Below are 27946 nucleotides of genomic sequence, written 5' to 3' on the forward strand. Positions count from 1 at the left end.
AAAACAGTGTATTCCTGGGGAAGGTGAATCCTGATGACACGGTTGGGGAACACGACTGAGCAACCAAGAAAATCCCCCTGTTGGGATCCATCAGTGTAGACTACTGTAAAATCATGATGCCTGTCTAAAATGTTAAAAAACAAAGATTTGAAAGTAAAATCTGATGTACTGTCTTTCTTAAAATTTGCCAAATCTAAAATCAGTGTGGGCCTCTGGAGGAGCGAAGGTGGATATCTGCTCCAACCTCGACGTGAAACATTAAAACCGGCCACACCCATCTCTAAAATGCAATCCTTTGCATGAATCCCATGGGGCCTTGTTGCTCATTGCCGGTTGTGAAAAAGCCTTTCCAGTGGAGGCCGAGCAACAGTGTGGTATGCAGGTGTGTATGGTGAGGATAATGTTTGATAGGCCTGGCACACCATTAGTAGACGCCGCCGGAGGTGAAGTGGCAGTTCACCTGCCTCTGCACAGAGGCTCGGTATGGGGCTCGTTCTGAACGCCCCAGTGGCCAACCGAATCCCCTCATGGTGCACCACATCCAACAGCTTCAAATAAGTGGGTCTTGCAGACCCATACACCGTGCATCCATAATCAAGCCGGGACCGCACGAAGGCTCTGTAAAACCGGAGTCGACAAGTCCTGTCTGCTCCCCATGTGTGGTGATTAAGACATTTTAAAATAGACAGCGCCTTAAGAGACCATTTTTTCAGTTCCTTAATGTGTGGCAGCCACGTAAGCTTAGAATCAAAAGTGAGGTCCAGAAACTTCACCGTGTCTTTAAAATTCAGAATGGTGTCCCTCATCCTCAACTCAGGCAAGTCAAAAATGGAATGAGAACGGTTAAAAAGAACACACATCGACTTATCAGTTGAAAACTTAAAACCACTCTTCTGTGCCCATTAATCCAAACGTCGCAGAGTGAGTTGCAACTGACGAGTCGTCGTTGCAAGGCTTGAAGAAGACCAAAATACAGAGAAATCGTCCACAAACAAGGAACACTGCACAGGACTTTTCACAACAGACGTAATGCTATTAATAGCAATAGCAAAGACCGTCACACACAAAACACTACCTTGAGGGACACCGTTCTCTTGTCCAAAGCGACTAGACAGTACGTCTCTGACTCGGTACCGAAAATAACGTGGCGACAGGAAGGACCGAATAAAATTGGGAAGACATCCACAAAAACCCCATTCGTGGAGCTGCCTGATGATAAGATGCCTCCAAGTAGTGTCGTATGCCTTTTCAATGTCAAAAAATATTCCCAACAGGTGATGCTGGTGCAGGAAAGCCTGTTGTATAGCCGCCTCCAGGAGGGCCAGGTTATCAAAGGTGGAGCGATACCTCCTGAACCCACACTGAAAGCGACTAAGGAGTTGTCTGGATTCTAACATCCAGACAAGGCGGCAGTTGACCGTCCGCTCCAAGGTCTTTCCCATGCAGCTAGTGAGGGCACCACTACGGTAACTACCCGGGCACGTGCGGTCTTTCCCAGGTTTTAAAAGAGGAATTAAAATTGCTTCACGCCACGAGTCGGGGAAGTGACCGGACATCCAAACTAGATTAAAAAGTCGGAGGAGGATTTCTTTATTTCTCCCTGTGAGGTGCTGCAGCATGCTATAGTGGATTCTATCCTGACCAGGTGATGTATCACGAACCCCACACAATGCAGAATCCAGTTCCCACATGGAAAATGGGCAGTCGTACTCTTCTGTATTGGGTGAGCGGAAGTCAAAACTGCTCCTCTCAGCAGCCACTCTGTGGGGCTGGAAAGCTGGATTCTGACTGGCGGTTGCAGTAATAGCTGCAAAATGAGCCGCCATAGACTGGGCAATATCTTTTGGGGTCGTTTGGAGAGTGCCATTCCACATTATAGCAGCCATAGGGCACCTCCCACCTCTCCCAGAAATCCTCCTGATGATCTCCCATACAATGGAAGTTTGTGTAGAACGATTAATGGTGTTCAGGAACTGCTGCCACGACCTCTTCTTGCTCTCTTGTATAATCCGACGACACTTTGCCCTCGCCACCCGAAAGGCTGCAAGGTTCTCTACAGTTGGCCGGCATTTGAACCTACGCAGAGCTGCCCGCCTAGCCCTGATTGCAGAGCGGCATTCGTCGCTCCACCAAGGGACAGGCTGCCGCGTCGGTTGTCCCGTAGACTGTGGAATGGACGCTTCACTGGCGCGGTGGATCACCTCAGTAATATGATCCACCCATTCCTGGACACTGACCCGATATTCAAACTGGGCTAGTTGACTATACAGTGCCCAGTTGGCTCTACCAAGCACCCATCGAGGCGGTTTCCTTTCTGGTTCCACTGCATGTGGCAGGTGAATCCAGATAGGGAAGTGATCGCTGCCATGTAAGTCAGCAACCACTTCCCATGCAGCAGTGTGGGCGATGGCTGGAGAGCAAAGCGATAGATCAATGGCAGAGAACGACCCAGTTGCAATGCAAAAATGCGTGCTTTGACCTGTATTTAGCAAATAGGCACTGGAAGACAGAAGAAGCCTCTCGATTGTTCCACCCCTGGGGCAAGTACTCACAGAGCCCCAAAGCATATTGTGTGCATTAAAATCACCACAGAGGATGAAGGGGTGGGGGAGCTGTGTAAGAAGATCACTGAGAGCCTCTTCGTCGAGCTCATCATGTGGGGGGCGGTAAAGCTAACATACTGTTAGCATATGACGCACATGTGCTAATATTGCAACTGCCTGTAAATCCGTTGTGAGGGAGAGAGGTGAGGAGTGGTAGTCGGTGTTGACGAAGATACCTACTCCTCCTCGAGCTCTCTGTCCACTCAGGTCGTCCTTTTTATGGAGGACATAACCACATAGATCAGGGGTGTATGTTTCACTGAAATTTGTCTCTTGCAGACATACACACATAGGTCTATCCTGAATCAATAGACATAGTTCCTCCACATGTGTCCTGAACCCCTGCAGGTTCCATTGTAATATGGGAGCCATCACGGTGGTTGTATTTTCTGCCTCTCTTTCCGCTGAGGTGGGGAGACTGCAGCGGGTGGAGGCTCAGTCTTGGGGCGAGATGATTGCCCCATATTCTCAGACTCCATCAGCTCAGGGGAAGAGTCGGATGAAGCATCTAGTGGGACCACATTAACACGATCCGATGGTTTACCAGCCGATTTAATCTGTTGGTGCTGCTTCACATGTGCTTTCCTTTGTTTAGAGGGCTTTGCTGGAACTGGAGCTGGGGTGTTTATGACCATGCTGGGCTTTGGAACAGCCTCAGCAATCAGAGATGCCTGGGGCTCTTCAATGTTAGCTACTGTACCTTTCTCTGCTGTTCTAGGAGGGGCTACAGGCTCTGATACACTTGCTGCCTTGCAAGTGCACTGACATGTGCAGGTGTTCGTGCCAACACTAACAACCTCTGTCTGTGTAGATGCATCGACTTGTGGAGGCGGCTTCTGAACAAAGGAAGCAAAAGACGTAACGAATGTGGGGGGCTGCATTGGCTTCACTGTAGGGGATACGCTTAGTTGTTATTATTTCTTGTATTTTACGTTCCTCTAGGAAGATTCTACAGTCCCTACTTCAAACAGGGTGGCTTTCAGAACAGTTTATACATCTGACAGGCGACGAACAAACAATTCCGTCACGGGCAGCCTTACTACAGTTGCCACACATCACTTCTCCTTTACACCCTAGAGTTGTATGTCCAAAACGCTGGCACTTAACACAGCGCTTTGGGTTTGGCACATACGACCGGACGTTTAGTCGAAGAAATCCTGCCTTGACGTGTTCTGGGAGTTTGGGGGTATTGAAAGTAAGAATGAAGGAGTCAGATTTCACCAGGTTCCCATCCACCCTTTTCATGATGTTCTGAACGTCAACAATTCCCTCCTGAGCCCACTCACTCTTTAATTCTTCTACAGGAATGTCAATGAGATCCTGACAGGTAACAACACCCTTACTGGAGTGCTGTGAAGCTCTGTATCGATAGTGTATTCCCCCAAGCTTTTAGCTGTTTGAAGGTTAACTGCTTGCTGAGAAGTTGATGTTTCAACAAGCAGTGTCCCAATCCGTAAACGCTTCACTGATTTTAAAGTTCCAGCTATTCCTTCTAGACCCTTTTGGATACAGAATGGCAAAACCTTTTCAAAGGAACCCTCTTTCCTTTTTATTATTAAAGCACACATTCTGGTTGTCAGTATGTGCTCTGTTACTCTGAACTGCTGTACGTTTGCTGACGCCTGAGTCAGAAGGACTGGCTAACCTAGCCCTCTTGTTGGATTGGGCAATAGTGCCTACCAGCGGTCCACCCATCCCACTGGCCAGAGAAAAATTAGGAGGAGGAAAAGACGAAGAATTCGTGGTATCCATGGTCGTCCCATGAGCAGCTAGGGAAACTTACGTCCATCCAGACAGAGCCCCGCATGCCTGGATAAGCCTTGTACAACTGAGGTGTGGCAGGTTCCCCAGAGGTTGCCCGCTAGTGACTGTTCCACCTCATCAGCCATGCATCTTATCGGCGTGCAGCACACCTTAAGATTGAAGGGTTTTTTATAGAGGTATGTACCGTCCTCGCGATCCAGACAATCAAGCCAAGATCCCCGGTCCCTAAGACACACAACGTTCCACCGTTGCGCCACACGGAGGTCGCTGAAGCATGCCCAGACTGGCAGACTGGCAGACTGGCGGCGCACACCAGTCCACAGCTCGAGGACCCTGGGTTCGCCAATCCCGTACCCAGCAAACGAATGCTGAGCCCCCTGAGGGAACTTGCACTGAGTGGAAGCTCGCATTGTCAATGACTATAATGAAGACGCAGGAATATGTCGCAAAAATTGTTGTGTAAACCACCGTTTGAAGATGCTGTACGTAATTTTAGAGTGATAACCTTATGAATTCTTAGCTTTAGGTGCCTTAAAAATCAACTTACCCTGGGGAATAAAGCCAGTATTTACTGATCCGACATGAAGCACTATAATTCTGTTACCCTTACCGACAGGAAAGCACATAGCCCTTACATGGTTCTGATTAACGAAAGTTTCATCTAAGTAATAAATTTGTGATGTGCCAGCTTCTCCAATCTCCTGCATTGTTCTCAGAAACACAGTCCTTGCAGCTACAATATCACTTCGTTCCATTAATAATTTCCTACCATCGTTTGTTTTCTGATACCTGAACCCCATGTCTTTCAGTATCCTCAACATGGTCCATTTGCTTCCGTTAAAATTTTCAGCTTCTTTTGTACTTGAAACTAGTTTCTCTGTTGTTGGATACTCACCTTCAGCATACATGCTGAACACTATGTGCCGCAAAACTTTTTCGCAAAATCATCTAGCTCAGCCATTTCTTTTTTGTGGTTATGTTGCTTCCCTGGTGATTTGCAAACAGCTGAGCCGCAGGCTTGGATAGACGCCTTAGCTTTACTGGATATTCTCTGAACAGCCTCAAACCAATACCACAGGCTTCAGCTGTCTGCTCCTGGCATTTGGCAACAGTGCGACCCACTACTTGTGTCAGCGTGGATTCAGCGGAAGATTGTCTCTTAAAGTAATGGTATACACCGAACACTATTCCTCTTGCCTGTTTGTGTAGCACTTGGCGTGATTGCTTACTATCACTCATAAGGAATGCTATGAAGGCAGTCAGCACTCAGCACAGAACACAATTACTGAAATAAACAGTTAGAACTTCCGAACACAGCACAACCCACACAGAAGGAAGACAAGAATGTCACTGGCATGTGATTGACTGTGAGTCACGTGGTACACTTCCACATGCTTCTGCACATCAGACCCTCAGCCACCTTCGTAGCTGCTCTCTGCTCTAATAAAGCTAGAATCGTTCTCTGTCAACTGTGCACTTCAATTTTGGCATATTGCTTCCTCTGGTCACAAACACAAACCATTGCAAATAGACTGAGTTAATGTCCAGTACCATTTCTACTGATCTTTACAGTAGATGTCTTCATATGGGTAGCAAAATTCGCTGCAAGTCCAGATTCCTGAATACCCTTTAATGTAATCTACATTTTGAAGTATGCTTTCTTCAACATAGCAATTTGGCAGTTATATTTTTCTCTGCTCTGTAAACTGAGAGCAATCTGTTTTGAAATGGCTAATCAAGAGGAATGGCCACAGTCAATGAGTGGAAATAATATTCATTTTTCAGATTCATCCCCTTACCTTGACATATTTATGTAGAGCTGAAATTTACCTAAAGGCGATGATTTTCTCTTGTCAATTGTTGACTATTTTCATTATATTTTGGGCTACAGTGAGCCCTCACTTTTGCCTTAGTCAACTTAACCTTTAACACTGTTTTCCTAGAGTTACGCAAGAGAGTTGTGAGCCCCTGCGGATTTGAAATGTGGATGTTGTCAGACATGTGAGGTAAAAATGAAAAAGATAGTACACTTTAACTACTTTTATTCCATAATGTCATACATGATCACTTTTATGGGGTACCTCATCAAGCCAAGCTAAAGTTTTCTGAGTACCAAAGCCTGTAATCTGAGTTATTTGTGGTGTGAACTCAAGAATGTCCTGTAGAGTTCTGTTCAACTAACGGGGGGTTGGTTGGGTTGTTTAGGGGAAGAGACCAAACAGCGAGGTCATTGGTCTCATCGGATTAGGGAAGGACGGGGAAGGAAGTCGGTCATGCCCTTTCAAAGGAACCATCCTGGCATTTGCCTGGAACGATTTAGGGAAATCATGGAAAACCTAAATCAGGATGGCCGGACGAGGGATTGAACCATTGTCCTCCTGAATGTGAGTCCAGTGTGCTAACCACTGTGCCACCTCACTTAGTAAAACTAACTGGGGATAATAGTTACCACAGTGCTACAACGCTATGCCTGACCTGTTTACAAATTGCCTGCTGGAGGGGGCTAATTGCTAGTGGCTGGCCACACATGACTTCTTGGTCACGTACTTGCTCCACGTCTACATCCAGAATCTGGAAACGCGGATAACTGTGCATGTCTTTGTTGGCACCTTGCCGAGCCAGTAGCAAAGCACAAATCTATTAGAGAGCTGATGTACAAATTGTGACTGTGTACCCGGAAAATTGCGTTTTACATGTTTTACATTGGGGAAATATTATACGAGGGTTGGAACTTTAATAATGGAAACTATTTATTTACAACTCGTACAAAATAGATACATGTTTCAAAGTTTTACTGACCTTCAAAGTAGTCACCAGCATTGTGTATAACCCGTCGTCAGTGACGTGAAAGTCGTAGGATACTCTTAGAAGTGCCAGTTGTGTTGACCGTTCGAGTCTATTGCCCGACGAATTTGTAGCAGTTTTGAAGCAAATGCCATGAAGTGTTTCCTTCAGTTTAGAAATCGAGTTTAACTCACAAGAGCTTAAGTCAGGGGAGTGCAGTAGGTGGTATAGCACTTAGCAGCCCCATCAGTCACACAAATCAGTAACAGCTTGCACTGTATGTGCATGAGCATTGTCCTGCAAAATAATGGTCAGGTCCTGCAGAAAGTGTCATCACTTCTGTCTCTAAGCTGGTTGTGAGTTCAACTCAATTTCTAAACTTAAGGAAACGCTTCACGGCATTCGCTTCAGAACTGCTACAAATTCTTCAGGCAATAGACTGCGCCACTCAAATTATCAACACAACTGGCACTGCTAAGAGTATCCTACGACTTCCACATTGCTGGCAACGGGTTATACACAATGCTGGTGACTACTGTGAAGGTCAGTAAAACTTTGCAACATGTATCTATTTTGTACGGGCTGTAAATAAATAGTTGCCACTATTAATGTTCCAACCCTCATACAAATTACAATACTTATCACTGACTATAACACACTATGCAGTAATTGCACAAAAACCATTATGTTAATGATTGCATGTTGTGCCAGCATAACTTGCACACATTTGTCACATGCTGTGAAGAATTTACTGCTTTCCATTTATGCCAAGCATATGGAGTTTACACAAAGATGGCCAAAAAAACATAGGAATGTTATAATTGGAAACAGTTCTAATCCCTTTTACTTCCTGTTAAAAAATACCTAAATGCTGGTATACATAAAGTACAGTAGTTAATTACAAATCTATCCTTTCCATGAAGTAAAATGAAGCTATACAAAGTATGACATGCAGTAATTAAACTAAGCTCACAGTCATTGTAATTCACACTTCAGATTTACTGAAGTGTTTGAAATCAAAGACCTAACCAGATTGTAGGTTCTTTTATATCTATCTGTGCCCCCCTCTAAATGGTTTCAGGAAATCCACTAATCTTCCTGCAAGCTCATTACTTGTAAGTGAAATTCTTTTCTGCCAGTAAAGTATTAACTTCATTATATTGAGTGTGTAAGGACTCCAGTATACAGTACAAGCTGTATCAGCATGTGCTGATCTTTTGTTTCACAGACAATTTAAAAAAATTAGAGTCACTTTTCTCCACCATTCAATGCATTTTGCAGTATTTGTTGTTGCTATAAATCAGCCACCTTCTATCTCTTTCATAATATCTACTCCTGCCTTTAAAAAGCAGAAATTTACTTGTAAATAAAACATTATTCACAAGAGACCCATCTATATTTACCTGATGTGCTGTAGTCATCAAATTATGCACCCGATTGTGTGAATCAGTGTGCATATCAACTATCACAGCATATGAACAACAATAACTTCCATAATAACAGATGAAGAAGTTATGCCATTTCGAACTGCATCAGCCTGTCTTTGACATGTCTACTTATAATAGAGAGATGCACTACTGTGAATGAAATGTAGATAAGATATCAAAATTTTACTTCAAACTGAGTGCAGAATGACCTCAGTTCATTCTTGAATTATTGACTTTTATATCGGACAGAATATCATGCATAACGCGCCCACTTCCATCCCCGCAAATCGCAAATTATTTGGTCACAACAATCATCATATATCATAAACAGTTCAAGATAATGAAACAAGGTTTTTGCAAATGATAGCATGGAAAGAGGAACATATGTTGTATGATAAATACTTGAAACCTCAAAGTCCTTCATAAATAAATTGGTGACTGTGGGTGATAAAGGACTACTCATAGCCACTCCGTTGTTCTCTTCAAAAAGGTTGCCGTTAAATAAAAAATGTGTGGATGTCAGCACATGACGACAAAGCTTCACCAACTCTTCATCCAGTTTTTCACTAATCAAACTAAGGGACTAGTGCCAATGTGGGAAGGCTTACATCGGCCGTTCGATTCTCTCAGTTCATGACAACCATGTGGATCATCATCGTCATATGAGGCTACAACAGCTGGAAAAATCGGCAGTAGTAGAAAACTGCTTAAATGAGGGACACGGTATTAAATTTAATGAAAATGTGATAGCTGCCAACACTTCCTGTTTTTGAACAGTGTCTATAAAGAGGCAATTAAAATTAGGTTGGCAGCTAATTTAATTAACAGAGACGGGGTTTCATCTTAGCAGGACGTGGAATCCTGTACTATCCTGCATCAAAACAGAACATTTTTCGGTACGGCCAGTCCGTGTGTTCGAAAATCGTCCCTGAGTGCGATATATCGTTGCTGCCAGTGTTCTACTAAGGGCAGTGCCACCTCACAGTCTTAGAGGGCAGCAACCATGATGGGTGCCACATGTGCAGTGTATGGTATGGTGAGCTACATCGGATGTCGATTTGCAGCCTGGCATCAGTTATCAGCGGGACTCATCAGCAGAAGCAGCATTCACCTGAAGATGGCAACCAGTTGGATCTCCAAAATATCAAATCGAGTTGATTTTAGGATCTGGCAGCAAACCCGAAGAGACTTTGTAGTAAAATTGTTTTTGTGAGCTATAAATAACAATTACGATTGACAATTTCAAGATCATGAACAAAAGTCACAAATGAACACTTCAGTCTCACACAAACTGCAAAAATATGACTGTTCCTGCCACATGGCACACTGAACCCAAGTTCTCCAGATTTTGACTTTTTAAATGCCTGACCACAAAACAGATAGACTGGATCATCGTTTTCAGGAACTTCTTTCCCAGCAGATTCTATCAAGTTTAAACTATCAAAAGATTGTGCTATTTCCTCTTCCTTGCTAGAACTTCCTTCTTCATTTCTTTTTGTTGCATAGAACAGTCTTCGTTTCCCGGTGTCAACAGTCTTCTGATTTGTTTGACATTTTCCTAATTCCTGGTTGATCTTGGTGCCCTTTTTTATGCTATAAGAGGAAGATACCAGAACTGTTGCCTTTTTTTTTTTGGTAGATTCAGTTTAATTTGTTGCTTGTCTATGGAACACTTCAATGAGTTTTTATAGGGTGAACTGGTTAGGACAGTAGCTGAAAGTGCTTTCCAACCTTTGCTTGATGTCTTGAACTTGATGAAATTTGTACTGGAATGTGTGTTGTGGCTTGACATAGCCTACAGGTGTTGATGGAGCTGCTGTCTGACCTTCCTTTCGCCCCCCCCCCCCCCCCCAATGCCTTCTTTCGAATCACCTCCAGTCGTTAGTAGGTCAGTACCACCACCACCACCACAAAGTGCTTTACCACTGTTGGCAACCTGTTCTGCTTCATGTTCAGATGCAGTGAGATCAGCTTCTGTGAATAAACCTCTGTTTAATGGACAAATGCCAGTACATTTGAATCCATTGACTGCTACAGCACCACTTCGGACTCTGAGATATGCCTTTCCGAACTCCTCCACAATATCGTAGGTGTCTGTACTGCCTGTTCTTAGTGCCTGCCTAAACATTTCACTGTAGTATGACATTATGAAGCTCATGAAAGTCTTATCGAGGGGCTGTAGTCTGTGTGTAGTATGAGGTGGCAAGCACAGAATGGTCACATGATTATCTTTTGTTTTCATTATGACTCTATATTCCTGGTGTGAGAATAATGTCCATCCAATACGAGTAAGATCGGGGACTCAGCTGTAGGTTCCGTGTGTTTAATGAAGTGGGTAAATCATGAATAGATAGGACTGCACCCAGACTGAAGGATGACATTTTCCAATAACTCCAGGAGGTGCACCTTTCATCAATCTGTCTGTCCAATTGGTGCACGAAAAAATCATCAACAGTAGCACAAAGTTGTCACCTGCACTCATGCACATGATGATCAGTACCAGACTTCCCCTCTCTGCAACAGTGATGTCTCCTATCTATTTTCTTCCCTTCATGTCATTTATAGTACACTAAGACCAGACTTGTCAACACCAAAGACCCAGTTAGGAGGATAATGATGTTTAGTGTATTCAGCTTCCAGAAGATAAAAAAAATTTCATGAGACCCCGATTAAAGCCAGTGGCTCGAGCAAGTGATGTTCCTTCAGTCTTTTGTACTGAAATCTTATTCTTGTGTCTGTTCATGAAGTGATCGAACCATCTCCTTCGAGTCACAGCATCAGTGAATGGATTGCTGATTCCATTTCTTACTGCCAGCCGATAAGCCATTCACCTCATGTCCTTACATGTGGGTCCTTAAAACTTCTTTTCCATCAATAGGCATACTCAACAAGGCCCTTCTTAATTTCTTATGGAAGAACTGGTATTTTACCCAATTTTTCCTGTGTTATTTAGATCTCTACCCTTTCTAGCCACCTTCCTAAAGGATGTAGATTTTGGTGTATTGTAACATCTTGCTGCTACATTTAAAGTTTTCATTTTATCCCTGACAGTCATCACTGTTTGAACCGTATCTTCAGGGCGCCATTCCTGTCGCATTCCCCTTTTTTAGGCCATAACCTGCCTCTTGGCATGGTGACACATACAAAACAAAAGAGGTGTTGTAATATGGAACAACGTGTTTTGTATTTCCACCCAATGCCATTTCTGAAACTAACCAATGAAACTAGACTTTTGATAAACAATTTCAAGTAACTAACATTATAATTTGTAGGTTTAATTCTATTACTAAATCGTAAAGTAGAAACAGTGTGCTAACTTGTAAATAAAGGTAGCAGACAAGCCATTTGAAGCTAACCTTGCAAAAAACCTTTGGAGGTTGGAAAACAATGTGTGTCTACTCATGGGCATAAACAATGAGATACTGACCTCTGTTGCCTCTAGTGGCAGAAACAGAACATTACGATTGTGATAACTGAAGCTGCCGCCTGGTGGCATTATCAGTCTCCAAATACTATGATGTTTCATATTACAACCCTGCTTCCTATTACCACCACTTCTTGTATCCCATTTCTTAACAGTGCAATTAGAAGAACATTCAGTAAATTCAAACAAATGTATCTAACAATAAAACATCAACACCGAAATTGATAGTGATGAGATTCTCACTTTTATCCATCATGATGCATATGAATAACTGTTGCTTGTTGTAAGTGTTACAAACTATTGAGTGAATAACTTCCAACTGTAGATACATTCTTACAGGAAATGTATCAGTGGTAGGAGGAGAGATAACTAGGGTTTGAGGAGGGAGGGGAAGATACATGGTGCAATAATACTCCAATTAAAGAGTCAAAGTCACAAGAACTTTTTACCAGCCACTGTATCTGTATGCCACTTACACCGCAAATTTATTTTTACTGCTGACAATACTCAACAAAGCACCAAAAAATACACTGATTCGAGTGTGAGGCAGATGTAACTACAATGCTAATATGGCTAATGGATATCCACTTACCTAGCACCAGAAACAACATTTCTTTACATAAAAAGGACAATTTTATTAAGAAAATTGTAAAAAATGCAAAGGCATGAATGCTGACCAGTATCTGCTGTCGGCAGAAAACTCTCAGTACTGCCAATAACAACATTTTAAATAAAGCAAAGGTTCCTTCTTTTTGCAGGATAGAGGAATTAGTTGAGAGAGGATTTAAAAAAAAAAAAAAAAAGGATAAAGCAGAAGCACTGTATTCTATTTCACGTGATTCTATCAGTAGTAATGACAGCTGCTATTCTGAAAGATAACCAAAACACAGATCACCTCCTATAAAATTAAATTACAATGATACTTATACACCATACAGAATGAAATTCTGTATTTTGAGCTAAGCATGTTCCGCAATATGCAGACTACATTCTAAATTTGAAAGATAAACTCAAAATCTACCTGCAGATAAAAACAAAATTCTTAAAATGAGGAAATATAAGTATAGTCATCAACTTTACAATTTGTATTTCAGGTGTTATTGATCATGATCATTATAATATATAAACTGAGAAATAATAAGGTGCAGAAATGGTTTGTGTATTTGGATAAGTAAGTAATTCTAATATAATTAATTTTTAATTGAATGCTTTCAAAATCATGTCAGAACATGCATAGCTTCAGCGTACGCTACAATTTCACAATATGGTACGGAGAGTTCTGACAAAGTAAATAATTTGGAAGTAATATAAACTTTGGCAGCTTTTGGACCCCCCCCCCCCCCCCCCCCACACACACACACACACACACACACACACACACACACACACACACACACACACACAGAAGAGAGAGAGAGAGAGAGAGAGAGAGAGAGAGAGAGAGAGAGAGAGAGAGAGGAGGGGGGGGGGGGGGGGGGGGAAGATTGGGAGGGAGGGTTGTAGGAAAGCATTGCTGATGATTGGAAAAATGAACCAGCAAGTGAACAAGTAAGCTCACTCTGGCACAGGCAGGAGCTGTGTGTGTGGTGCACCCAAGTGAACCAAGTGGATTGGGCAGGGCGGAGATCACAGGGAAGAAGAGAACAAGGGTGTACAGTGAGTGTTGGGATGAGGGCAGAGGGGATGGGGGGAGGGGGGGAGGAGGTGGTAGTGGTAGTGGTAGTGGTGGTGGTGGTCAGTGGAAATTCCAATCAGGAGGACTGTGGGATGTCCACAGGAATTTTACTTACAACACGTCCTTCAATAATCCAAAAGCTTAAGTGCCTATTGATCACCCTACACAACTAAATGGTGAGTTGTTATTTTCACCCCTTCCACTGTAGTTGTGCTAAACATAAATTGTATAAGGGACAAAAGTGGAAACTGATTATCAATTTAGATACCATTAATCTTACATATTTTCCAGTACAAATGTTTAAAACTGAAGGAACTTATACAAACAACACGTCTATTATTCAAACTAATAGAAAGTCTTGATATCATCCTTATACACCTGTCATACACAGCAGCAATTAGCCACAGCCTGCACATGATCAAGCACAGGGTTTATGATTATAATTCACAGAAATGCAATGACAACAGTATACAAGAAAATTAGGAACATTTTACCTGGTTTGTGTGTTCAAAGCAAATACGAGCTGCTAACAGACATGGAAGGACCTTAGTAGGTAAAAGACGTATCACTTCCTTCAAAACTTTTAAAGCTCGAGGGTATTGACCCATTGACATTAAACAGAGAGCTTTCTGCATCCACACATGAGGTTCTTCAAATGAGAACTTCATTGCTCGTTCAAATGACTGAAAATGGCAGAAGAAAGTTTTGAAATAAACAAAGCTACAAACACATGCCTAGACAACATGAAATACATCTTACAAATGGGTAATGTAAGCCAAAATATGAAACTCTAAATCATACGCATTGATCAAAACTTATACTTAGAAATGGGGAGAAAACAAGTGGAATATAACAGACAGGACATGAAGAGCTGTATGAACTCTCTGTCTTTCACACACAAAATTCTTGTTCTGGTATGACTGAAGGAAAGTTGAAACCTGGAACTGAATGGAGGAAAAGGAAAATTGAAACCTGGAACTGAATGGAGGAAAATGAAAGAAGTCTATTTATTTGGTGGGAAGCTAACGAAATGCACCAATGAGATTAACTGAAATTTGCAATTCTTGGAAGGATTGAACATTGACTTTTTTTCCTCTAAAAGGAGGATGTGGAACTAGAGTACAGAGCAGGTAGCAACAGCATACATCTGCACATGGGGACTTGGGGTGGTGGAAAGCAAGGTGGGGAGAGCGCTGAACAACAACATTACACAGTGAACAGTGATGCCATCCAAAATCATGTCCTCACTATGGACTACAATAGCCACCATCTCAGAGGTGTACTTCTGCTTATCGCAGAGCACATACACTAGCATGGCTGCAGAAACACCAACCTTTGGGTGTTCTCAGAATAGCTGCAGGAAGACATCCACTGGCTGCTCAAAGTGTGGAAAACATCACTTGGACTAATGAGTAGTGCCACATGTTGGTAAACATGAATGACGGGGTACGAGTATGTAGAAAATCACGTGCAGGATGCCTCCCTTTAGTCAACAAGGCACTATTCAGGCAGGTGATGGATCTGTTACTCGATGAAGATAAATGTAGATCAGGAAGTAGCAGGAACTGCCATGGCCCCATCACTGGGTATAGCCAAGCTCCAATTTAAAATAGTGTTTGGTGTTACCTGCCAGTGCGAGCATGGAAACTGATTGTGTGAAATGCCTTCACAGGCAACTGAGGTGGCTTGCTGGTAAAATCATTCAATTTAATCGTAATGAGAAAGAGAAAGAAATGACAGTGTAGATGGAAGAAGTGTCTGAATGTGGAACAAAAATATTACTGCTAAGTATGTATGTGGTGAATAAATTACAGCAGGAGGCACACTAACGAAATGAGGCGAGCTTATGTATTAACACCAAAGGGAAAGCAGGAAAGGGCTCACAATAAATATGCCATCGACTATATGGATAAATGTGTTACTACACAGACCTTCACAGCTTATGTTACACACAACTGGACTTCAAGGCTACCAAACAAACAGGGAATGGGAGGAAGCTGTGTCAGAGATGGGGATTGGAGAACAAATGGAATGGAGATGTAGCATAAAGTGCCAGGTATCTCACCCTAGTCATTCACCGTAGTGGAGTAAATGAGGCAATGTTAGCAGCCATTAAAATGTCCCCACAGCATGACTACTACCAAGCATGGGTTTTAGGTTACTATGCTGGGATATGGAATTGATTCTCATACAAAGTGAATTTTGTTTTTCTTCTCCTTTTTTATTTATCCTTGCACTACTTTCATTTTTGGTAACAGCTGATAACCACCTTCTTTACATTTTTTTACAAAGCAGACAACAAAGAGTTAAAACAGAATTTATTTTATATTTAATATGCAGCAAGCACATACAATTTTAATTAATATGATACAGTTTACAATTTTTAGGCTGATATAGACATAAGTAACAAACTGTTCTTGTACCACCAACACTGAAGAACATTTTGCCACATAGACATCCAGTTTTCAATTAATTTAAGTGGAAACCTATTTAATTAAATTCTGCAGTATTGGTTTTTCATGTTAATTTTGCTGCCATAAATCAGTGTCTAACCTAAATTCAACAGTCTTCTCCCTTAATTTCACACATATATACCAATGCATTTTGATGCCGCCAACAATAAAATAAAATAATCACACAATTTTTATTGAACTCAAGAGCCCAAGAGTGCCAGGCTAATACCATATGCACTCAGCTATGTAAACACCACCAATCTGCTTTCCGAGGAGATGCCTTTAGGTTATGGTACTTGGCACCTTAAACTACACAAATGTCCAAAATTAAAGCAACAAACAGAAATTTTGCACAGTTATGTTTATTTTGCCATAAAACAGACTAAACAGATGATAGTTAAGTAGAAACAATGTAAAGAATACAGGACATATGGAACTCCAACATGCATAACTGTAGACAAAAATTGTCTTCATTTCTTCGAACTTAGCAGATTTGCACACACATTCCTACAACTGGTTAATGTGCTCAGTATGTGGTGTGACTACCTTTGGCAGCAATACAGGCCTGACAATGACACTGCATGCTGTGAATGGTACTGTCAAATCTCATGTTGAGGCAATAATGACCATTCTTCCAGGTAAGCTGCTCGCAAGTCTTAGACAGTGGTTAGTGGATGCTGACACGATGCAACATATCTCCCTAGAGCACCCCAGACATGATCTATGGGATTAAAATCAGAAGAGCGAGCAGGCCATGGCATGCGTGTAATACTTTCCACTTCCAAGAAAACATTAACCTCTCTTGCTTTCATCTGTGTTAAAAACATTGGCCCACTGTTCGACGGCCCACATGGCATGTTGACGACTCCACTCTAGACATTCCCTTCCATGAAGACGCATCAGAGGTACACATACAGCAAGTCTCCAATAATAAAGGACACTCTGCTGAAGCCTTCTGTACACCATTTGTCTCGATATAATATGTCCAGTGGACGCTACAAGGTCAGGTGCCAGGTGCCGTGCAGTACTAAGGCAGTACTGTCATGCCCTTACATCCAAATAACAGTCCTCTCTTTCTGATACACATGTGGTTGTCCCTGCCCCAGTCTTTGGAGTACTGTTTCAGTCTCTATAAATTTTTGTCACATCCGAAAATGACAGAACGATTCACATTAAGCCACTGGGCCTCCTCAGTTTGCAACTGTTCTGCTTCCATTATTTTTATGGCTCTTCACCACAGAGTGTCCGGTAGGCATCTTCTTTTTGCCGTACTGCACCGTCGGTGACTGTAAACACAGCAATTGTGGATGTGGGACTACCGAGGGGACCCTACCCTGTTTGATAAGTGCCCTGACATTATCATTCATGTGGTTGTCCATTGACCAGAATGCCATTTTCCATGCAGAACACAACTGTATAGCATCTGGTGATAGTTTGTATGATTATATGGTGAATCAGACACAAGACATGGAAATAGCAATTTGTTGCTTTAATTTTGGGCACCAGTGTGCAGCACCATTCAGACCATTCTCGACCCCATCCCCAAGTCTTCCCCTAGTGAGAAAAATGAACATCTATGAACTTTTTTAAAAAACAAAATGCCATAATAAGCATATTGTTCTGTACAAATAAGATGACAGTTTCAAAAAAGGTAGCCCGCATTTCAAGAAAGCATCAGAAGTCAAGTGGTCATTTGTTTATTTAGACTAAATGCAGATTCATACATATTTTACTGTGAATAAATGCTGGCTAAGTAGTTGTGTCAAGGAGTATTGTCAAATAGTAGTGCTGATCTATGTTTAATTATTGTGCTATGCAGGGTATCGGTGTATAGATGTGTAGCACATGCCAGTATTAAACTTGAAATAATACTGGAGTGTACACTGTTCTTTCCTCCCCTCCCTGTTTCCTCAAGTGCAAACACAAACGTGCAGGTAGCCTGGTCAGGACTTCTGCTCACTTGGCTGGGTAATATTCTCACTTCTGGGGGATACTTACACCAAGATGAAATGAGACCCCTTGTCCATTTGTCATCATCTCTAACTGGTAAACACAGGAACTTACTTTTCAATAATGTGCAGATTACAGAAACATGGTCATTACAGATGAAACACCTAAATTCCCGGTAGACAAAGCAAGTGAAAGCATCAGGAATGTTTACAATTTGTAAACTAACACTGAACATAAAGAAAACAAATTGTGTGCATTTTAGCCTGAGGAGGGAAAATAGTATTGTACGATTTAATGTACACGATAATTCAATAGACTGGGTAATTAACACACAAATTTTATGGACAATGATTGTCAGTTGAAGTGGAATCACACACCAAGATACTAGCAAAGAGTCAGCATTTTATGACCTTACATAGCCCGTCATCTGAGTGTAACAGAAAGTGCCTCGTAGTTTCTTGTTATTCCCATGTGCACTTGATCCTCAAAACACAGTACTCCAGCCAAGGAATAAGTTCTCAAAACATGCCCACAATATTCAAACCACAGAAAAGGGTATTACTTAAGTACAACGACAAATCCATTATGAACATTAAGAAAAGCATTAGTTTCTTCATTGTGGGACGTGCAGTGTATATTATGTCATAGTGGGACATTATGCAGAGAATTGGTAGACAGTATGCTGTTTAATGCTTTATTTTAGAACATAAGCTTATTTCAACTTTGTTACCTTCATCAGTACATCTGCAGAGAATCACATTTATTTATAATTTACATAATATATAATGTATAAAGGTTTTTACATTTAATACTGTACTCATGTCCTGACATTGTAGACTGATATACACTCCTGGAAATTGAAATAAGAACACCGTGAATTCATTGTCCCAGGAAGGGGAAACTTTATTGACACATTCCTGGGGTCAGATACATCACATGATCACACTGACAGAACCACAGGCACATAGACACAGGTAACGGAGCATGCACAAAGTCGGCACTAGTACAGTGTATATCCACCTTTCGCAGCAATGCAGGCTGCTATTCTCCCATGGAGACGATCGTAGAGATGCTGGATGTAGTCCTGTGGAACGGCTTGCCATGCCATTTCCACCTGGCGCCTCAGTTGGACCAGCGTTCGTGCTGGACGTGCAGACTGCGTGAGACGACGCTTCATCCAGTCCCAAACATGCTCAATGGGGGACAGATCAGGAGATCTTGCTGGCCAGGGTAGTTGACTTACACCTTCTAGAGCACGTTGGGTGGCACGGGATACATGCGGACGTGCATTGTCCTGTTGGAACAGCAAGTTCCCTTGCCGGTCTAGGAATGGTAGAACGATGGGTTCGATGACGGTTTGGATGTACCGTGCACTATTCAGTGTCCCCTCGACGATCACCAGTGGTGTACGGCCAGTGTAGGAGATCGATCCCCACACCATGATGCCGGGTGTTGGCCCTGTGTGCCTCGGTAGTATGCAGTCCTGATTGTGGCACTCACCTGCACGGCGCCAAACACGCATACGACCATCATTGGCACCAAGGCAGAAGCGACTCTCATCGCTGAAGACGACACGTCTCCATTCGTCCCTCCATTCACGCCTGTCGCGACACCACTGGAGGCAGGCTGCACGATGTTGGGGCGTGAGCGGAAGACGGCCTAACGGTGTGCGGGACCGTAGCCCAGCTTCATGGAGACGGTTGCGAATGGTCCTCGCCGATACCCCAGGAGCAACAGTGTCCCTAATTTGCTGGGAAGTGGCGGTGCGGTCCCCTACGGCACTGCGTAGGATCCTACGGTCTTGGCATGCATCCGTGCGTCGCTGTGGTCCGGTCCCAGGTCGACGGGCACGTGCACCTTCCGCCGAGCACTGGCGACAACATCGATGTACTGTGGAGACCTCATGCCCCACGTGTTGAGCAATTCGGCGGTATGTCCACCCGGCCTCCCGCATGCCCACTATACGCTCTCGCTCAAAGTCCGTCAACTGCACATACGGTTCACGTCCACGCTGTCGCGGCATGCTACCAGTGTTAAAGACTGCGATGGAGCTCCGTATGCCACGGCAAACTGGCTGACACTGACGGCGGCGGTGCACAAATGCTGCGCAGCTAGCGCCATTCGACGGCCAACACCGCGGTTCCTGGTGTGTCCGCTGTGCCGTGCGTGTGATCATTGCTTGTACAGCCCTCTCGCAGTGTCCGGAGCAAGTATGGTGGGTCTGACATACCGGAGTCAATGTGTTCTTTTTTCCATTTCCAGGAGTGTATGTCAACTTTGAGTGATCTATTATAGCCTTCTGTAGTTGTCAGATGCAATATTTTTCAGCGATGTTTTAAAGTTGTCTGATAATTTGCTGTTGGACGTTTTTGTGTGTCTTTTTTTATTATTTGATAATTGTAGAAATTCAAGTTTGACAGCTAGTCGTTTGCTCCAAGAAACTTATGTTGTTGTGGGTCGTGCATCTGTGGAACTGTTATTGATGTGCTTGTAATCCCTGGTACTTTGGTTATCCGTTATCACTACATAAATTTTTTTTAAAAACTGTGTGTTTGGAATCTGTTTGTTCATTTAGTATATCAGAGATAATAACGTAGGTGTATCTCAAATTCCTCCAAAATAGTCACGATTGGACCTTATGCGATTTTGTGCACGATTTTTAGTATGTTTACAATGTTGTCAATTTCGTGTTTTTTCATTTTTGAGGTGTGTTAAAAAGGTGGATTGATTGTTATTTGTTTCTCTCACGTGTTCTCTGAATCGAATGTTGAAGTTTCTTCCCTTCTGTCCTACATAAACTTTTGTGCAGTTATTGTAATTAATTTTGTAGATTCCAGGATTTAAGTGTTTCGGGAGTCTTGCTTTTCCTGAATATAGTTTTGTGCTTATATTATTTGTCGGTCTGAATGTTAATTTCAGATTTGTATTTTTTAGTAGGGAGTTTAGTTTATTGGAGGGTTTTCCCATGTAGTTTGTTGCTATGTAGATGATCTTTTTTTAATGCAGTTTCTCTCATTAGTGTTATTTTATGATTTACAGGGTCCTTTTTAGGGTGTGTTTTTGTCGTATAGCTGTAAAACCACATTAGCATCATAATTGTTCTTGCATGCGACGTATAGTGAAGCCATAGTCACAGTACATAACATTTTTCTTTAAAACAAGTGGTTACAATAAATTGTATTGTACTGTAGTTATTTCTTTATGCATGATCTCTTGTTGAAGTGGCAAATTTAGGATTCTGTTGGTTGTGGAATGAAAGCATGAAAACAGATGAAAGAAACAAATAACAACCAACCTACCTTCTTCATACATCTAAAAATGAAAAACACAACACACTTCAAATATGAAAAACACAACGATGAAACACTGAAAATGCACTACAAATCCTGCAAAAACATCTAATCATGAATATTTTGGGGGAATTTGAAATGTACATACACTCGAAGGATTATCCCTACGACATACTAAATGAACAAACTGATTTCAAGTGCACACAGTTTTTCAATAATTTTATTGAAAATTTATATAGGGATACTGGATAAACAAAACACCAGTGATTACAAACACATCAACAACAGTTCCACTTATACACAACCCATAAAATGTAAGTACCTCTGCGTAAACAACTAGCTGTCTAACTTGAATTTCTATGACTATCAAATAATACAAAACATATTATAATATAGGTCCAACAGCAAATTATCAAACAACTTTATAATGTCACTGAAAAAACATTGCATCTAACAACGACAGACAGCAATAACGGTTTACTAAAAGTTTACATCCATCAACAACATCAGGACATGAGTATATCATCAAAGTTAAAAATCCTTTATAAATTATATATTATGCAAATTACAAATAAATGTCATTGTTTGTGAATGTACTGACAAAGGCAAAAACTTATACACTAGAATAAGGTATCAAGTAGCATACTGTCTAAAAATTCTCTGGGAGGGGGAAAAAAAACACGTTACCAATTATTGCTCTAATATCTCTATTTGTTTATAAGCTCAGCAATGTGAGCTAAGAACCGAAACATCCACTACGTCATAGATTTTTATTGAGAGGGACTGCATCAAAAAAGATTCATTTCCCAAGAACTTTGAGGCTGTAATGCAGAGCACGTAGGTTGTGGAAGTATGAGAAGCATGATCATAGTTATCACTTAAAACTTCTGGGCTAATAGGCTACGGTTGATGTATAAAACTTTCTCCTGATGTTTCCTCCCCAATGCAGGAGACATCGTATGAGGTAAAGTGTCGAACTGCAATCAGAACTCAAGGGAGTGCTGAATATATGGGCAGTGTAGAGGGCACCACAGTCCATCACGTGATGTCTGCTACAAGATTATCTCTGGTAGCACCAACATGCTCGACTGAAAGTAATCGATTGTCATTCTTACGCTGCAATATTAACATCCAAATTTTATCTAATTTAAAAACTTCCTCTTTTCTGCTAAAATTATTAAGGTGTTTATAAATCTCAATAGCCTTGGCATGATAATGTGATGTTTTCAATATGACACTGATCTCCATGAATTTTATTTCATGATCACCCACTTGATAAAGATGTTCTGCTATGACCGATTTATCTGTATGTTCCAGGCAGTAATTCCTCTTGTGTTCTACCAGACAGGTGTTAACACTCCTTTTTGTGATGCCTATATAAACCAGATCACAACTACAAGGAATGTTATATGCACCCGGATTAAGCGAAGGTTGTTGAATATTTTTTGCCAATCTTAAAACCTTCTTTTATCTTCCTGGTGGGCCTGATGGTAGTTTTCACATCATACTTGCTCAACACTTTTCCAATGCAATCTGTAATCGTACTGCTGATGAACAGAAGGAAAACGTTCCCTTTGGTCGATTGTCGTTCCTTGTCGAGCCTGATTCTCTCCTGAGGGTAAAGTGCTTGATTTATTCGAATAACCATTCTTCTTGAATGTCAACCATAGGTGTTCAAGCTCATCTTTCAAATAACTTCATTCACAAATTTTGTGTGCCCTGTCTACCAAGATCTTAATAACATCTCTTTTTTTATCTGGGGTGATGGTTGGAATCTTAGCAGGTAATGGTCAGTAAGCGTGACTCTTCTGTATACCCTATGGCCCAACATTCCATCTCCTTGCTTGATAACACACACATCCAAGAAATTCAGTTGGCCAATGGTCTCCATCTCCATAGTACATTGTATTTTTGGACTGATGCTGTTGAGATGTATTAGGAAGGCATCCAATTTCTGTGCGCCATGTGTCCATACTACAAAAGTATCATCGACATAGTGGTACCACCTGGCTGATCTTTTACTGGCAGTCTGCAACACCCGTTGTTCAAAGTTCTCCATGAACTAATTGGTCACAGCTGGACTAAGAGGACTGTCCATAGCCACTATGTCAATCTGTTCATAAAAATCAATATTGCATCAGAAATAGGTCATAGTGAGGCAAATATGACACAATATCAAAACTAACAAGAATATCACCGTGGCACATGTGCATTTCTTTTTATTTGTCAATGAAATGATATGAATTTTTAATATCACTGTCAGTTCCACCAACATGAGGTTGCAGCAATGAGGCAAGGTGTCTAGCTAATTTGTGGGTGGGAGACCCTATAGCACTCACAGTAGGCCTCAAAGCAATCGGCAGTTTGTGCACCTTGGGGTAATCTAGAGAGCCCAGGTGGTATGCTTCAGTTTTGCAGAGTAGCTTCTTATTGTCAAAGGAGAGTGAAGATGCTTTCACCAATCTATTAGCAATTTTTAAATTCTTTGTACTCTGATCCTTCTGAAGTTTTTTGTAACTGGTGGGATCCAAACCATTATTGATCTTTTCATGATAGTCTTCACTCTTCATCAGGACTGTGGCATTACCCTTTGTCTGCGGTATGAACGATAATGTTTTTATTTGCACTGATATCCCCAGTGCCTTCCTTTGTGCCTACGACAAATTACTGTTAGGTGGCTTGCATGTACATAAAATTCTAGCTGTTTCCATCCTAGTTACATCAGCCGACTGCAGTGGAAGGTGACAGATACTTGCCTCAATATTTGCTATATCATCTTCCGTGGGTACTTTTAAAGGCATCATAGCAAAATTGCCTCCTTTGACTAGAACACAAATTTCAACTTCAGTAAAACCTTTATCAGACAGGTTAATAACAGTTCGAGAATTATCCTCAACTGAAGCTACTGACATGTTGTTCTGTAGACCAGCGAAGTACTTCTTCTGTCTATTAACAGCTATCTCTGCACTAATTTCCATAGTCCTGAATGTTCGACCATGAACCTTATTCCAGTCACAACACAGTGGTATTACAAATGAACAATTGGAGCTGTATTAGCTTACAGCTGGTTCCACCAATGTTCGACACATCTGGTGAATCCTCCCACATAGCATTGCTATTTCAATACAATTGTAGTGCTGCTTGTCATAAGCTCGACTTTAGCAGAAGTGTGGGTGGGGTCATCAGGTAAGGAAATGTCAACTACGCGAAAAGAAGGGGAAAGTGTTGTACCTCGGGATACTTCAGACTTTCACCTCTAGCTATCTAAATTATGGCATTCCCTTTCTATCTGCAGCAGTCTTTTACAGAAATTACAAAAAAATCTGTGGAAAATTAAGGATTTTCCAAACTTAAAAACACATTTCAAGATACAATATGTATCTAGTAACAAATAGTCAATCAAAATTTCAAAACGCCGCAATGGAAAAAAACCTTGTCAATACAGTATTTTATAGTCTGTGTTACATTATCACGCTACAACATACCAATAAACAGTAAGTGAAATCGAATTAAACAGAAATGTTATCAAAAACCTCAAACTCCATCAGAACAGGTCTCGGATGGCTGCACAGTACCGACCGATCACTGTGTGATCCTCAGCTCAAAGGCATCATCAGATGCAAATATGGAGGGGTGTGGGGTCAGCACACTGCTCTCCTGGCCATTGTCAGTTTTCGTGTCAAGGAGCAACTAACTCTCAACCAAGTAGCTCCTCAATTGGCCTTACAGCGGCTAAGGGCACTCCAATTGCCAACAGCACACGGCAGGCTCTAATGGTCAGCCATCCAAGTGCTAGCCAAGCCCAATGGAGCTTAATTTCAGTGATCTGACAGGAACCGGTGTATCTGCTGTGGCAACACCATTGGAATTACCAAAAACCAGTTAGAAGTTAAACACATTTTGAAACAGGAGTTAATGGAAACTAGCATAAATTTCCATTTTCAAGACATAGCCTAAACCTATTACATAGCACTTAAATGTGTAGAACACAAAATATTTACAAATACTGCACAAAACACAGCCTCATATCTACCAACAACAAAAACTAGAAAATTGCGGAAACTGTTTAGGGCAGTTTCTTGGGTGCATTCCTTCATGTGATTCTAAAATTAGTAACTACGCTGAAGTACCAATCAAAGAACATTGTATGCTCTTAGGTACATTATCCTCTAAGAACAACACACACCCCTACTAATGGAATCATTTTATCAGCCAAAGTATCAGCATTGTCAGGTGAAGTAATGACATGAGAACAACAAATAAAATAATCATTGAAACACTGTTTCAAAAGGCCACAGTTTGAGATCATGTCAGTGAAGTTTGATGAGAAAACATGCAATCTCAAACTGAAAAGCAGAGTGAGATTTAAAAAGCACACCACTTTAATTTCAAGACAAAAATAAATAAATAGATAATTCAACAGATTCTGGAAACTAAGATGTTCACAAAGAGTTTAATCTGTAAACGTGTCAATGCATCAGAACCAAATTGTAGGTACCAGTCCTTGGACTCTAGAGTGACCAAAATTTAAGTCCTGACTTTAAAAATTAAAGAGCCACTGTAAAATGAAGTGCTCAGGAGTAAAAAAGACCACACAGATTTGGTATATATGCATACAGTAATGCGGCATCAAATGGGGGTATTGGCACATACAAAGAGGGTTTGACAGGTGATAATTTCTGACAGCAAAGTGAATGGTATGTGACCAGAATTATAGCTTTAAGTTTATGAAAAATGGGTAGCAGGTGATAGAAATGCTTTCAGTGGGTGACCAACAAGCCAACAGAGCTTTAATGACATTGATGATTAACCCTGTCTTTACGGAACATAGAAGGCTAGTGAAGATTTGTGCATTCAGACCTGAGCTGCTGGAGAGATGGTAGAATCCTTCTGTCATATACTCTTGAGGTACAGCTCACCCGTTGCAAAGCCTGTATCAGCAGGAGTGGAGGGTGACAATAACAATAAAATGATTACTTTTCAACAAGTAGGGGGACACAATTCAGCAGTATTCTGCACAGAACTAAGGAAGGATGGTGATGCAAGGCTGGGATTGATGACTAGAGGGAGTTCATTATTCCAATAACACTGCCATTCCAGCAATATGAAAATAGAGTGGTGGTGATGTTATTTGTACAGCATGTGGTGATGCCTTTGGCAGATACAACTCCAGAAAACATGGCAAACAGACCACACAGGGATGGCTGTTGGTTCTTTACAGGAAATAAATATGCGGCCAGGCAGGCAGATCAACAGATCTTATCACTGGACCTTTCAATAAACCAATTGTCAAATAAAACTGTTACTTCAATTTTCTGTCCCAGAACTTTGATTTGGACCTCTGGTGATGGGTTGTTGAGCACGATGATTTGTTCAACAGTACTGACATGGTCTCTTGCTACTTTCAGTTTAATGTTTTATCTCTACTGCATTTTCAACCATAGATTTGGTTTTGGTTTCCACATGCTATGTGATCTGTGTCAGTTATCGGCCTAGATAGTGTGAGGTTAGAACACAGAAGTGGCAATGAGGAACTCTACATCTACATTTATACTCCGCAAGCCACCCAACGGTGTGTGGCGGAGGGCACTTTACGTGCCACTGTCATTACCTCCCTTTCCTGTTCCAGTCGCGTATGGTTCGCGGGAAGAACGACTGTCTGAAAGCCTCCGTGCGCGCTCTAATCTCTCTAATTTTACATTCGTGATCTCCTCGGGAGGTATAAGTAGGGGGAAGCAATATATTCGATACCTCATCCAGAATCGCACCCTCTCGAAACCTGGCGAGCAATCTACACCGCGATGCAGAGCGCCTCTCTTGCAGAGTCTGCCACTTGAGTTTGTTAAACATCTCCGTAACGCTATCACGGTTACCAAATAACCCTGTGACGAAACACGCCGCTCTTCTTTGGATCTTCTCTATCTCCTCCGTCAACCCGATCTGGTACGGATCCCACACTGATGAGCAATACTCAAGTATAGGTTGAACGAGTGTTTTGTAAGCCACCTCCTTTGTTGATTGACTACATTTTCTAAGGACTCTCCCAATGAATCTCAACCTGGTACCCGCCTTACCAACAATTAATTTTATATGATCATTCCACTTCAAATCGTTCCACACACATTCTCCCAGATATTTTACAGAAGTAACTGGTACCAGTGTTTGTTCCGCTATCATATAATCATACAATAAAGGATCCTTCTTTCTATGCATTCGCAATACATTACATTTGTCTACGTTAAGGGTCAGTTGCCACTCCCTGCACCAAGTGCCTATCCGCTGCAGATCTTCCTGCACTTCGCTACAATTTTCTAATGCTACAACTTCTCTGTATACTGCAGCATCATCCGCGAAAAGCCGCATGGAACTTCCGACACTATCTACTAGGTCATTTATTTATATTGTGAAAAGCAATGGTCCCATAACACTCCCCTGTGGCACGCCAGAAGTTACTTTAACGTCTGTAGACGTCTCTCCATTGATAACAACATGATGTGTTCTGTTTGCTAAAACCTCTTCAATCCAGCCACACAGCTGGTCTGATATTCCGTAGGCTCTTACTTTGTTTATCAGGCG

General features: G+C 41.7%; 1 protein-coding gene across 1 annotated transcript in view; it reads right to left on the bottom strand.

Moving 5' to 3' along the window:
• LOC126470017 (tetratricopeptide repeat protein 7B-like) overlaps window positions 1-27946 on the bottom strand; it is a gene marked incomplete in the record, with an annotated part of 205659 nt that overhangs the window by 72342 nt on the left and 105371 nt on the right. Inside the window, 1 exon segment of the mRNA XM_050097494.1 lies at window positions 14172-14360. Within this exon segment, the coding sequence (XP_049953451.1) occupies window positions 14172-14360 (189 nt within the window).

This window comes from Schistocerca serialis, chromosome 3 (assembly GCF_023864345.2).
Source record: "Schistocerca serialis cubense isolate TAMUIC-IGC-003099 chromosome 3, iqSchSeri2.2, whole genome shotgun sequence".
NCBI lineage: Eukaryota > Metazoa > Arthropoda > Insecta > Orthoptera > Acrididae > Schistocerca > Schistocerca serialis.